Raw genomic sequence first — 12,445 nt, 5'->3', positions numbered from 1 at the left:
CTACCACCTCCCCTCAAGAATCTCCCATCTGTGTGTGTGTGTGTGTGTAGATACTTATGTTGGTTTGTATGTGTAGCTATATGCATATACAAGTACACCCACACCACATGCTGTATATAAAGTCATGCTTCTTACTCAAAAAAGATCCGGTTCAAGATGAAATTCACCCCAGGGTGCTTGCAGGGCTGAAAGAACCAATAAGGACCCACAGAACCTACCACACTGTGCCCTCACAAAGTTCATCCCTGGCTCCTTCCCCCACTTCCTATGCCACTAAGGCTGAGCCCAGGCATTCCCTGCCTAAATGACTGTCAGCATCCTCCCAGAAGTGGGACTTCCCATAAGGACTAAGAGATTGGGCAGAGGAGGCAGGGCATAGTCCACTGATTTCTCAGTCTGTGGCCCGATTTTCACTGTGTGATTCCTTCTCATGGCTGAGAAGCAGTGCACTGGCAGATTTCTCGGGCGTGGCCCCGCTCAGGCACCTTCATCTGTGAAGCTCTCTTTTCCCGAGGGGTCTCAGGAGGTGGATTTAACTGGGGCAGTAGGACCAGAGGGAGCTTAGTGGCTCCGAGGGCATCAGCTCCCCTTCACCCTGAGAGATGGGACTGCCTCACGGGGGGCAGTAGCAGTGAGGCTGGACTGAATTCCCGAGGCCGAGAACACCAGACGGTGTTTGCCGCCGTTTCCGGCTGAGCGGTACGTGCTCTTCGGACTGACGGGAGACTGGAGATCCCGGCATTCTCCACTGGGCCCCCTGAGCAGCCCGAAAAGTCACTTACCCAGTGGGACAACGCAGAGGGGGTGAGAGACCGGTGCCCGCCGAACCCTAATCGATCCCGATCCCAAAGTAATTCAAGGTCATGCGCGGGGGCAACGGCGGAGAGAGTTACCCCTCCCAAGTTAGCCAGAGTTATTAGTCGGGAATACAAGTCTAATCGCTCACTGGGTCTCATTTACATTCAAGGAGGGGAAGAGCCTTTGAAATTAGTAAACTTATGCTTTCTCGTGACTGCCAGTTTAGAGGGAAAATGATATTAAAAACCCAGCGGGGCCCTCTCTGGGGGCCGGGGATGGGCCTGCCAACTTTCTGGGCATAACGAGCTTGGTCCCAGCTGGAGCCGGGTAGCATCAGCAGGCCGATCCAGGGGGCTGGGCCCCGGGAAGAGGTGGAGGAGGAAGAGGAGGAAGGCAGGGGGCGTGGGGGGAAGAGGATGGAAGCTCTTTCTTCCAAATCTTGCAGGTCCACCCGGTTCATGACCTGGACCTTCTGAGAGTCGCCCTCTCAGGGAATGGACCTCCCCCCACCACTCCTCATCCCGTCACTCGTCTCCCTTCTGACCGACGCGTAGGAAAGAAAGCGAGAGGAAGCCAGGGTGAGATCGCTTCAGGAATTCTGCAGGTCTCAGCGTCTCTGTTCCCAGAAGGATTGCCTGCCCCTCTACTGCCCATCCCCCAGATCCTTCGCGGGACAGTGGAGTGTGGGAGGTGTAGGGTATGCGCTTTTTTTTTCGGGGAGGGGGGAGGGCAGGGCAGGGTAGGGGGCTGGCAGTGGGACGTAGTGGAGAGAGCACAGACCTGGGACTCAGAAGGTCATGGGTTCTAATTCTGACTCCACCCTCGCTCCGCTGTGTGACCTTGAGCAAGTCACTTCACTCTGTGCCTCAGCTCACCTGGAAATTGGGGATCACGACTGTGAGCCTCATAGGGGCCACCCAGTCTGCTCGTATCCAACAGCGCTCCGTAGAGTGCAGGGCGCATAGTAAGTGCCTAACAGATACTGTAATTACGATGATTCCTATCGCCTCGTTCTCTGGGGTCGGTCCCCAGGCTCTCCTGCTTACGACTCACCCTCCCTCCTTCTGTTCCGGCTCCTGGGTCCCAGCCCCGGATCCCTGTCCCGGGCTCCGGGCTCCCGGTGGCCAGGGGGAAGGGGTCGGGTAGCCCTCACCACCCTCCCCAAGCTCACACCGGGCATCACCCGCGGGGGTGGTCGGGCTGTAGACTCCCCCGGACCCCCCTGCAAGGGGGCCGAGACGGAGAGACGGGACGGTCCGGTGCTGGGGCCTTGAGAAGCAGCGTGGCTTAGTGGAAAGGACCCGGGCTTGGGACTCAGAGGACCTGGGTTCTCATCCCGCCTCCGCCACCTGTCTGTCTGCCTTGTGACCTTGGGGCAAGGCACTTCACTTCCCTGGGCCTCGGTTCTCTCCTCTGCGAAAGGGGAAGACTGGGAGCCCCACGTGGGACAACCCGATCGCCTGGTATCCGGCCCAGAGCTCAGAACAGCTCCCGGCGCAGAGTAAGCGTCTAACGAATACCTTCGTTATTACATGTCTTATTGCTGGGAAGGCTCAGAGCCGGCGGGGGGCTGCGGGGGCAAGAGGATCCCCATCTCCTGGGGTCTGGGTGATAATGACAATCGTGACGATGGTAATTCGAGGAGGTGTGCGGGGGCCGGGGCGGAGAGACCCCCTCGCCTCTAGCCGCGCTTCCCTCCCAAGGTAACCCTCAGCTGTAAAAATGGGGATCGAGCCTGTGAACCCCACAGTGGGGGCGGAGGGAGGCCTCTGTCCATCCCAGTTTGCTTGGCATCCACCGCCGCGCTCAGTCAATGGGATCGAACGAATGAAGGGACGGGGGGCGAGCCGCACCCGGTCCTGGGCCGCAGGGAGGAAGACCCAGGCTCCCCTCCCCACTCCCCTCCTCTGCCCCGCCGCCCTCCGGGATCAAACTTTCTTTGGGACTCGGGGGGATTTCGGGGGCGCGGAGGCAAGGGCGGAGACGAGCCCGGCCCCGGGCCGGAGCTTTCCGCAGCTCCCCGCCCCCTCCCCCGGGCGCCCCCGGCCCCTCTCACCTGGCAGGCCGAGGCCGAGCAGCAGGCTGTAGTAGACGACCGGCACGAAGCCCAGGCCGCAGCCGTAGCGGGGGTAGGAGAGCAGCGAGCTGTTGCGGAGGTGGAGGTGCGTGTGCTCCATGGGGCCGGGGGCTCCCGCACGCTCCGCGCCCCCAGCTCCTCTCTGGCCAGCTCCGCTCCTCCCGCACCGGTCCTTCGGCCCCCTCCTCCTGCCCTGGTCCTCCGTCCGGCCCCTCTCCTCCTGCCCTGCTCCTCCGTCCGGCCCCGCTCCACCCGCACCGGTCCTCCAGTCCCACTCCACCTGCCCTGGTCCTCCGTCCGGCCCCTCTCCTCCCACACTGGTCCTTCAGCCTCACTCCGCCCGGACTGGTTCTCCGTCCGGCCCCTCTCCTCCTGCCCTGGTCCTCCGACCGGCCCCGCTCCTCCTGCACGGCTCCTCCGTCCGGCCCTTCTCCTCCCGCACTGGTCCTTCAGCCCCTCTCCTCCTGCCCTGGTCCTCCGTCCGGCCCCTCTACTCCCGCACTGGCCCTCCGTCCAGTTCCGCTCTACCTGCACCGATCACCCAGCCCCACTCCACCTGCACTGATCCTCCGTCCAGTCCCTCTCCTCCTGCACTGGCCCTCCGTCCAGCCCCTCTCCTCCTAAACTGGTCCTCGGTCCGGCCCCACTCGTCCCGCACCGGTCCTCCGTCCGGCTCCTCTCCTCCTGCCCCGGTCCTCCTTCCAGCCCCTCTCCTCCCGCCCCGGTCTCCCGTCCGGCCCCGCTCGTCCTGCCCCGGTCCTCCGTCCGGCCCCGCTCGTCCCGCCCCGGTCCTCCGTCCGGCCCCTCTCCTCCTGCCCCGGTCCTCCGTCCGGCCCCACTCGTCCTGCCCTGGTCCTCCGTCCGGCCCAGCCGGTCCAGCCCCACGCTCTGGCTCTCGGTGGCGGCGTCTGTGCCTCTCCAGCTCCTCCCTCCCTCCCTCCCTCCCTCCTTCCCTCTCCCTTCCTTTCCTCTCCTCTTCTCTTCTCTCCTCCGTCCCTCCCTCCCCGCCTCCCCCCGCAGGGCTGGTTCTGTCCCCGCTCCCGCTCCCGCTCCCGCATCTGCCGCGCCCCGGAGTTTCCCCTCCGCCCTTCCCTCCCCTTTAGCCAGACCCCTGGATTGCCCCCCTCCTCTCTCCTCCCTTCCCCGGGGGGCGGCAGGGGGGAGGGAGATCTCCTGGGGGCTGCGGGAGGGGAGGGGCGGAGGGTATCCCCCGCCGGCTGCGACGGGGGACCGACGACCCCCCAGGCCGGTCCTATCGTCCCCCCCGGGGCAGATGAAGGGGCGGTCCGGAGCGGGCTCCCACCCCCCACCCATCCATCCTTCCCCTCCGTGCTCCAAGCCACCCCAGCCTCCAGGAAGCCGGAACACCTGGGAGAAGGGATCGGGGTCCTCTTCCAAGCGCTCAGGACAGTGCTCTGCGCACAGCAAGTGCTCCAAAAATGCAATTGGGCGACTGGTTTGCTAAGCGGTCGATCAGTCAATCGAGCCACAGACAGATGAAAGCCAGAACCTCATTCCCAGAGCTCCAGTTTTAGGGGAGGCTGTTGCGAGGGGACGGTTTCGCTTGGTGTTTCCATCTCGCTTCGTCCTCTCCCTTCCTGGCCTCCGTCCTCCACCCTCAAGCCCGGCCCACGGTGTACGGTCCGAGCTTCGGGGCGGCAGGCCGGACCGAGACTCATCCCCCCTTTAAATGGCTGAAGGAGCGGGGCCTTGTGGAAAGAGGACTGGCCCGGGAATCAGAGGATCTGGGTTCTAATTCTGCCCCTGCCACTCGTCTGCTAGGAGACCTTGGGCAACTTATTTAACTTTTTCTGTACCTCGGTTACCTCATCTATACAATGGAGGTTAAGACTGGGAGCCCCATATGAGTTAGGGGCTGTGTCCAACCCAATCATCTTGTATCTACTCCAGCGCTTAGTACGGTGCCTGGAACGTAGTAAGTGCTCAACAGACACCTTAAAAAAAATCCAAAACTGAGTGAGACAGCCCGTCCAAACCTTTATCTACCTCAGTCTTGGCCAGCCTCCTCATTCTATAATTGGGTCCAGATTGGGGAAAGGCATAGTAGACGCTGGAGGAGGTCCAGAGAATCAATCAATCAATCAATCGATTAAATTTATTGAGCGCTCACTATGTTCAGAGCACTGCACTAAGCACTTGGGAGAGTACAATATAACAGAGCTGTTGGATACGCACCTTTCCCATAACAAGCTTACAGTCTAGAGAGCAGAAATAGTCAAGGGAGGGGAACTAGCTACCCCAGGAAAGATGAGATTGGTTAAGAGACACTACATGTCCGTCTCCAACCTCATGAGAGATTTTAAGATTTGCAACAGGCATCTACATCCTTAGGGGACTGAAAACTCTGGAACAGTACAGTACAGTATTTGGCTTCCTTGCCTCGTCTTACGCTGCCAAATCGCCTCCAACTCACAGTGACTCCACGGACGCATTTCTCCCAGAACGTCGCACCTCCGTCTGCAGTCGTTCTGGTAGCGTATCCACAGAGTTTTCTTAGTAAAACTATGGAAGTGGTTTCCCCCTGGCTTCTTCCGCGCGGTCAACTTGAGCCTCCACCCTCAACTCTGTCCCGTGCCGCTGCTGCCCAGCACAGGTGAATTTTGAGTTGTAGCCGATTGCCTTCCACTTGCTAGCCACTGCCCAAACTAGGAATGGAATGGCTATACCTCTGCTTGACTCTCCCGTCCGTAACTAGGACTTGTAGAGTACCGGCAACTCTCCAGGTGTGATCCTGAGACGGGGTTTGCTCATTTAGAAAGCGCTAAGTGAATGTCATTGATCCTACAGCTTCCTGAAATCCCGAATTCCTTGACCATTGAGTTCCCACCAACCTCCTACTGCTCCGTCATTATCATTTGGGGAAACCCGAGAACTTCTCACTCTATTCAGGACACTTGGAGCCTGGAGCTTCTTAGAAAACCGTTACCAGTCAACATCCGGTAAAGGAGGATGTCAGTCGAGTGGAGGAAAAATGCATCCTTCCTCAGGGGAGAGATGGGAATGAACTGGGTTATTGGAATCCTTAAATATCAGGTAAGTGTTCACCATTTAATTTCATGGATAGGCAGCTTCCTTGCTGGAAAAAAGAAATCTAACGTATTCCAGGGAGGAAATATGTTATGGCAGGAGAAAAGAGACAAAGGAGCTCCTTCAGGCTCTGTATTCTATTCATGGTCCCTGGAGATTGCACCATTTGTGTATTCCTGGCCTCTTTAAAGAGGATGAATAGTCTTCTAGTTTTCAAATCTCTGAGGCTCTCTTGGACCCACTTATCACGAATGACTGTGGTTCTGCCATTGCCATAATTCAGAAGCTACCGTCTTGTTTTCGAGGGCTAGCCCCTTTTGAAGGTTAAATTGGAAGCTGAGCCTTTAAAACAATATGGGGAGCAAAAATAAACCATCCTCATCTGTTTCAAGGACAAAGTGCATATACCATAGTTACACACTTTTATTTTCCCTCCTATCATTCAAGACACCTTAGCAGTTCTTTTTTTCAGGAAAAGTGAAAACATATTCTGTGATGGTGGGGTGGGGTTTGGGGTGTTTTCCAGAGTAGGAGCCCCCCGGCCCCCGCCACTCTCCTATGTCTTCATCGTTAGAGCTAGACCAGATCATTGTACACAGAGTGGTGGCCCACTGAATATTGTCCCTGGGCAGTGAGAGAATTCTTTGCAGTGACCTGGATTTCCCAGATGACCTCCCTCTTCCCTTTCCCCACCTACCTGTCTCCCCTTGCTGCCATGACCTCTGACCACCCCGCCGGTCGGTGGCAATAAATTGCTGTGCCCTCTTTCTTTCTACTTTTACAGATTCATGGGAGAAGCAGTGTGGCCTACTGGAACGAGCACGGGCTCGGAAATCAGAGGACCTATTTTCTAATCCCAGGTCTGCCAACCGCTTGCTGTGTGACCCCGAAGCAGCGTGGCTTAGTGGATAGAGCTCGGGCCTGGGAGTCAGAAGGTAATTGATTCTAATTTCTGTGATTAGGCAAGTCTCCTTACTTCTCTGTGCCTTGGTTACCTCATCTGTAAAATGAGGATTGAGTGAGTGAGCCCCACGTGGGACGAGGACTGTGTCCAACCTGATTAGCTTGTATCAACCCCAGTGCGTAGTACAGTGCCTGGCACATAGCTCTTAATAAATATCATTTTTATTATTATTCTTGTTATTACCCTAGGTAAGTCACTTGTCTCCAAGTTTTAGTTGATTCCAAAGTATGACCACGGGGTGTACTGCTTTTCATTCTTTTAACTGGGAGAACTGGGAGGTAGATAGGTTTGTGCTGTTCAGGAAAAGAGTATTGGTTTTGCCTTATACAGATGTGACTGATATCTCCGGCATTCTTTTATGGACAGTTAACCTTTGTGGAGACTGCTGAAGGACTCAGGACCACTAAAACAATAAAAAATAAAAGGAATCTGCCCACCCACAGGCTGTATATCTGATTAGTTGTCTTAGGCAACTTGGGTCCCATGGAGTTCCTTGAAGTGAACCCAAAGGGGAAAAGAACTCCTAAAAATCTGGGTTCACACTCAAGAAAATGAAGCACTAGCTCAACTATTCAAATTATTTGGACCCAATAAGTCATTTACTTTACCGAGTTAGCAATGGTTTCAAGGCCAAGTGCAAGTATCACATCATAGTGGATAGAGCACGAGCCTGGGAGCCAGAAGGTCATGGGTTCTATTACCGGTTCCACCACTTGTCTGCTGTGTGGCCTTGAGTAAGCCATTTAACTTCTCTGGACTTCAGTTACCTCATCTGTAAAATGGGGATTAAGATAGTGAGCCCCAGGTGGGACAGGGACTGTGTCCAACCTGATTTGCTCCCAGACTAAGCCCCCTTTTCCTCAGCTCCCCCTCTTTTCTGCGCCACCTTGACTCACTCCCTTTACTCTTCGCTCCCTCTCCCTGCCCCACAGCACTTATTTATATATCTATAATTCTGTTTATTTATATTGCTGCCTGTTTACTTGTTTTGATGTCTGTCTCCCCCCCGGCTAGACTGTAAAGCTGTTGTTGGCAGGGATTGTCTCTCTTTAGTGCTGTATTGTACTTTCCAAGCGCTTAGTACGGTGCTCTGTACACAGTAAGTGCTCAATAAATATGACAATGAATGAATGAATGACAATATCCCTAATAAAAAAAATGAAGAATTGCTAACATCATCCCTTAATGCACTGATTATATGCTTTTTTTATAAATGTTATTTGCTAAGTGCTTACTGTGTGCCAGACACTGTATTAAGCGCTGAGGTGGGTTCAAACTAATCAGGTTGGACACAGTCCATAGTCTTTATCCCCATTTTACAGATGAGATAAGTGAGGCACGGGGAAGTTAAGTGACTTACTTGAGGTCACCCAGTAGGCAAGTGATGGAGCCAGGATTAGAACCCAGGATATTTGACTCCCACACCCATGCTCTTTCCAGTAGGCCGTACTGTTTCAAGATACCACGAAACCCCTGCCTCCCCAAGTCTTGACCTCAGGACACAGCAAAAGACCACTTATCTTTTCTTAGAGGTGGGGAAGTTGAAGGAGCTGCTTAAAATATGTCATAAATGTTTTTTCAAACACAATAATGGACTCCATTAAACACTTACTCTGTCCCAAACACTGGGGTAGATACAAGATAGGTTAGATACGGACCCTGTCCCAGTTAGGGCTTGCAAACTAGGATGTGGGGGGACAAATATTGAATCTCTATTTTACAGATGAGGTAAGTGAGGCGCAGAGAAGTTAAGTGACTTGCCCAAGGTCATGCAGCAGACAAATGGAGGAGCTGCTTTCGGTATTTACACCGTGGTAACGGGGACCAAACTGGTGGAAAGAACAAAGGCCTGGGAGTCAGGAGATCTGAGTTCAGATGCCGACTCTGCCACTTGCCTGCTGTGTGACTTTGGGCACGTCACTTGAGCTCTCTGCTCCTCCATTTCCTCATGTGTTAAATGGGGATGTAGAATGTTCTCCTTCCTCGTTAGACTGTGATCCCTAGGCGGAACAGGAATGTTGATCCAATCTATCCCAGTACTTGACAGTGTTTGGCCCATAGTAAGCCATGAACAAATACCACAGTTAAGAGCATTTCTGTCATTATTATTATTGTTGTCATTAATGATAATTAATGCTCCAGACCTCCTCTTTAGGCCCTAGAAGCTGCTGTGCATCAGCCTGGTGGAACTAAGTGTTTCATCAATGAGACCATCCCGGAGCTAAAGAAATATAGCCATTCTAGCTTGAAAGCTATCAAAATTATTGCTTCTATACATACACCTACAACTCCATCCCAGGAAAAAGCATGCCTACATTTCCAAGGCGACCTCTTCTGATTTTGGTGTGTTAATAATTGATTGTTCATAATTCATTTTATGAAATGCACCGTAGAACAAAGCATTCCTTCTGAAGTGAAGTTTTAACAAACCTCTCTCATGGACTACCATCCCTTTTCTTTCAGTCAGCCTCAGTAGGGAACACTATCACATACTTATTCACACTTCAGCCTTCCTCAGAGGACATTTGACAGTATCCCTCCGGGGGTCAAGGCCGTAGTCACCTCCTCACCTCTATTCCTGCCCTTGTCTTACTTCCGGGCCCCCGAAGCCCTCCTTAGGAAACTCTAAGGAGTTTTTTTCTGGGGGGGCGGGGGTTTGTTATACACTTACTATGCGGTAGGCACTGTAATAAGCACTGAGGAAGATATAAGTTAATCAGAGTCAGAGTCTATGTTCCCCGTGGGGCTCTCAGCCTTAATCCCCATTTTACAGATGAGGTAACTGAAGCACAGAGAAATGAAGTGACTTATCCATGGTTACAGAGCAGATAATAGGAGGAGTTGGGTTTTGAATTCAGGTCCTGTGCTCTTTCCACAAGTCCATGCTGTTCTGACTATCTGAGTGGTTGAATGGAGGTCATCTGACCCTAACTAGGGAGTGTTTGGGGGGATCATTCCTCTGTATTTCCTTCTTGTCTTCCTCCCGTCACCAATCTAGTATTTTTTTCAGAAGGTTTGGGGCCACTATGTTTAGAGGACTCTGTTGAGCATATAATGCTGGGTCATGTTAGCAAGGGAGAACTACTTTGTCAATAATTACCATCGTCTGAGATGATTTTAGTTATTATTTGTCATTTAATTGCTTGACTCATTACTTTTATTTATTCTCAGGCTTTCCTAAGTACTGTGGTTCCTGTGTCTTATATGTCCTCATCTTCCCCATTGGATCAAATGCTCCCTGAAGACATGGATCTTGTTTTAAATACAAAATAACAGACGCAGTGACTATTAGTCTGGGTCAGAGCAATGGCCCAGTACTTTTTCTGACTGTGAAAACAGAATGCTTGGAAGAACTGTGTTTTTGCCCTCCTTTTATGTTTATGGATGGATTTTCTAACACCCTCAACTTTTTCCCTCTTCAGCTCTAACTTCCCCTCTAGTAATCCATTATGGACCACTTAATGTTGTCATCTTAATATTCAAGGTTGGATTTTCTAACAACTTCAACTTTTCCTCTCTTCATCTCTAACTTCCTTCTAGTAACCCATTATGGACCACTTGGTGATGAATTTTTCCCAACGTCTCTTGAATCCACTTCTCCCATACATTGCCTAAACACCAACAGCAATAGGAACTCAAGGATGTTCTTAGGAATTGATTTATTTTATCATTTTGATCTTTTAAATTGTACCCTTTGCAATAGTTGCCTTGGGGCAGTAGCACAAAATTAAAAAAAAATCCAATAAGATATGCACAACTCTAAAAACTGTCAGTAGCCAAATAAAACTAGATGAATAAAATGAGAAGCAGGGTGACCTAATGGAAACAGCAAGGATTTAAGAGCCACGAGACTTGGGTTCTGATCCAAGCTCTGTCACTTACTTGCTGTGACACCTTGGGCAAATCACTTTATTTTTTGGTGATTTCCTCATCGATAAAATAGAGATTCAAAATTTGTTCTCCTTTCCCTTTATATTGCAAATCCTACCTGGGACAGGAACTGTATCTGACCTGATTATCTGATATCTACCCCATGGCTTGGACAGAACAATTGCTTAATGGAGTCCATTCTTATGTTTAGAAAAAGCCAATTTATGACAGATTTTAAGCAGCTTCCTCAACTCCCCAACCATAAGAGAAGATAAGTGGCTTTCTCTGTGAAGGTCAAGATTTGGGTAGGCAGGTGTTTCATAACATCTTGAAGCAGCGTGGCTTAGTGGAAAGAGCACGGCCCTGGGAGTCAAAAGTCCTGGGGTTCTAATCCACCACTTACCTGCTGTGTGGCCTTCGGCAGGTCATTTAACTTCTCTGTACTTCAGTTTCCTCATCTGCAAAGTGGGGATTCAGTGTCTGTTCTCCATTCTACTTAGACTGTGAGCCTCATGTGGAACCTGGTTAACTTGTGTCTACACCAGCAGTTACAGTAAGAGCTTACCAAATACCACAATTATTATAATTATCACAAAGGATGGTGCTTTGGGGTTCATAACTGTATGTGTATATCGTATGTTCCTACGTCCCCATTTGTGAACAAAGTCAACATTTGGACAGATAGTGCCAACTGATGAGATGATGTCTGAGATCTCTTCCTGCATTTTGCATAGAATACAACTCTCTGATAATAATTTCTCAAACTCTGATCTTAGTAACTATTAGGGGCTGATTATTCAGCCTGAGAAGACCCTTCCTTGGGCTGAGCTTTCTTCCCTTAGTTTGGGCAGAGGAAGTATGTGATGATGGAGTTCACATTGCCCATGAGGCTTCTGGTGAGTAGCTCTAGACACAGGTCGAATGGCAGAGGAGGTGAAAATCCGTGCCTAAATTGAAGTGTTTGGGATGAGCATGGATTTCAGTTGTCCATACTCCCCCTCTCCATTTCCATGGGCAACGGAGAGTTGGCGGTATAAATGAAAAACTATAGTCTTAGATCTATGCCTTTCTAGGGTAACATGGGAATTGTGGAAACGGGCACACCGTGTCTATTTTATTAAGACTCCCATCTCGTCATCTCCTAGGAGGCAGGGATCACATTGCCTGTATTTCTATACGGTACCCAAAATCTTGCATGAGTGAACAAGATTGAGAAAGCACCTGCGATGAAGGGTGACAGTACTGTTTCCGACTGGATAATTATGACTGCAGTATTTGATTTTTCAGCTTTTGCACTCAAATGTCAAAAAAAAAAAAAAGAGGATACAGGTTTTTTTTCAAAAGTTAGAAGAATAGAACCGAAAGAGAGAGATACATCACTAAGGGCTACAGTGGCTACAATGTAAATGTACATTCAGCTACAATGTACAATTGTACAATGTACAATATACAATTGTACAATGTACAATGTACAATTTAGCTACATTTAGCTACAATGGCTAAAAAAAAGAGGATACAGTTTTTTTTTCAAAAGTTAGAGGAATAGAACCGAAAGAGAGAAATACATCACTAAGGGCTACAATGGCTACAATGGCTACAAACTTTTCTTGTAAGAACCACAATGGAGTTGGTTACAGACATCTTCCCCAAAGGAATAAACCAAAGAAATGGACAGGAAAGTATGACTC

The 12,445-nt window shown here is 51.0% G+C and overlaps 1 protein-coding gene across 1 annotated transcript in view; it reads right to left on the bottom strand.

Moving 5' to 3' along the window:
- Positions 1 to 3,516, bottom strand: part of GPR139 (G protein-coupled receptor 139) — a 31,610-nt gene extending 28,094 nt beyond the window's left edge. The window contains exon 1 of the mRNA XM_029049938.2: positions 2,855 to 3,516. Within this exon, the coding sequence (XP_028905771.1) occupies positions 2,855 to 2,975 (121 nt within the window). The 5' untranslated portion in view covers positions 2,976 to 3,516. The remainder of the gene's footprint in view (positions 1 to 2,854) is intronic.
- Between the last annotated feature and the right edge of the window lie 8,929 nt (positions 3,517 to 12,445).

This window comes from Ornithorhynchus anatinus, chromosome 2 (genome assembly GCF_004115215.2).
Source record: "Ornithorhynchus anatinus isolate Pmale09 chromosome 2, mOrnAna1.pri.v4, whole genome shotgun sequence".
Classification (NCBI taxonomy): domain Eukaryota; kingdom Metazoa; phylum Chordata; class Mammalia; order Monotremata; family Ornithorhynchidae; genus Ornithorhynchus; species Ornithorhynchus anatinus.
The sequence above is the reverse complement of the archived record's forward strand: the minus strand, read 5'-3'. Positions and strand labels throughout refer to the sequence as shown.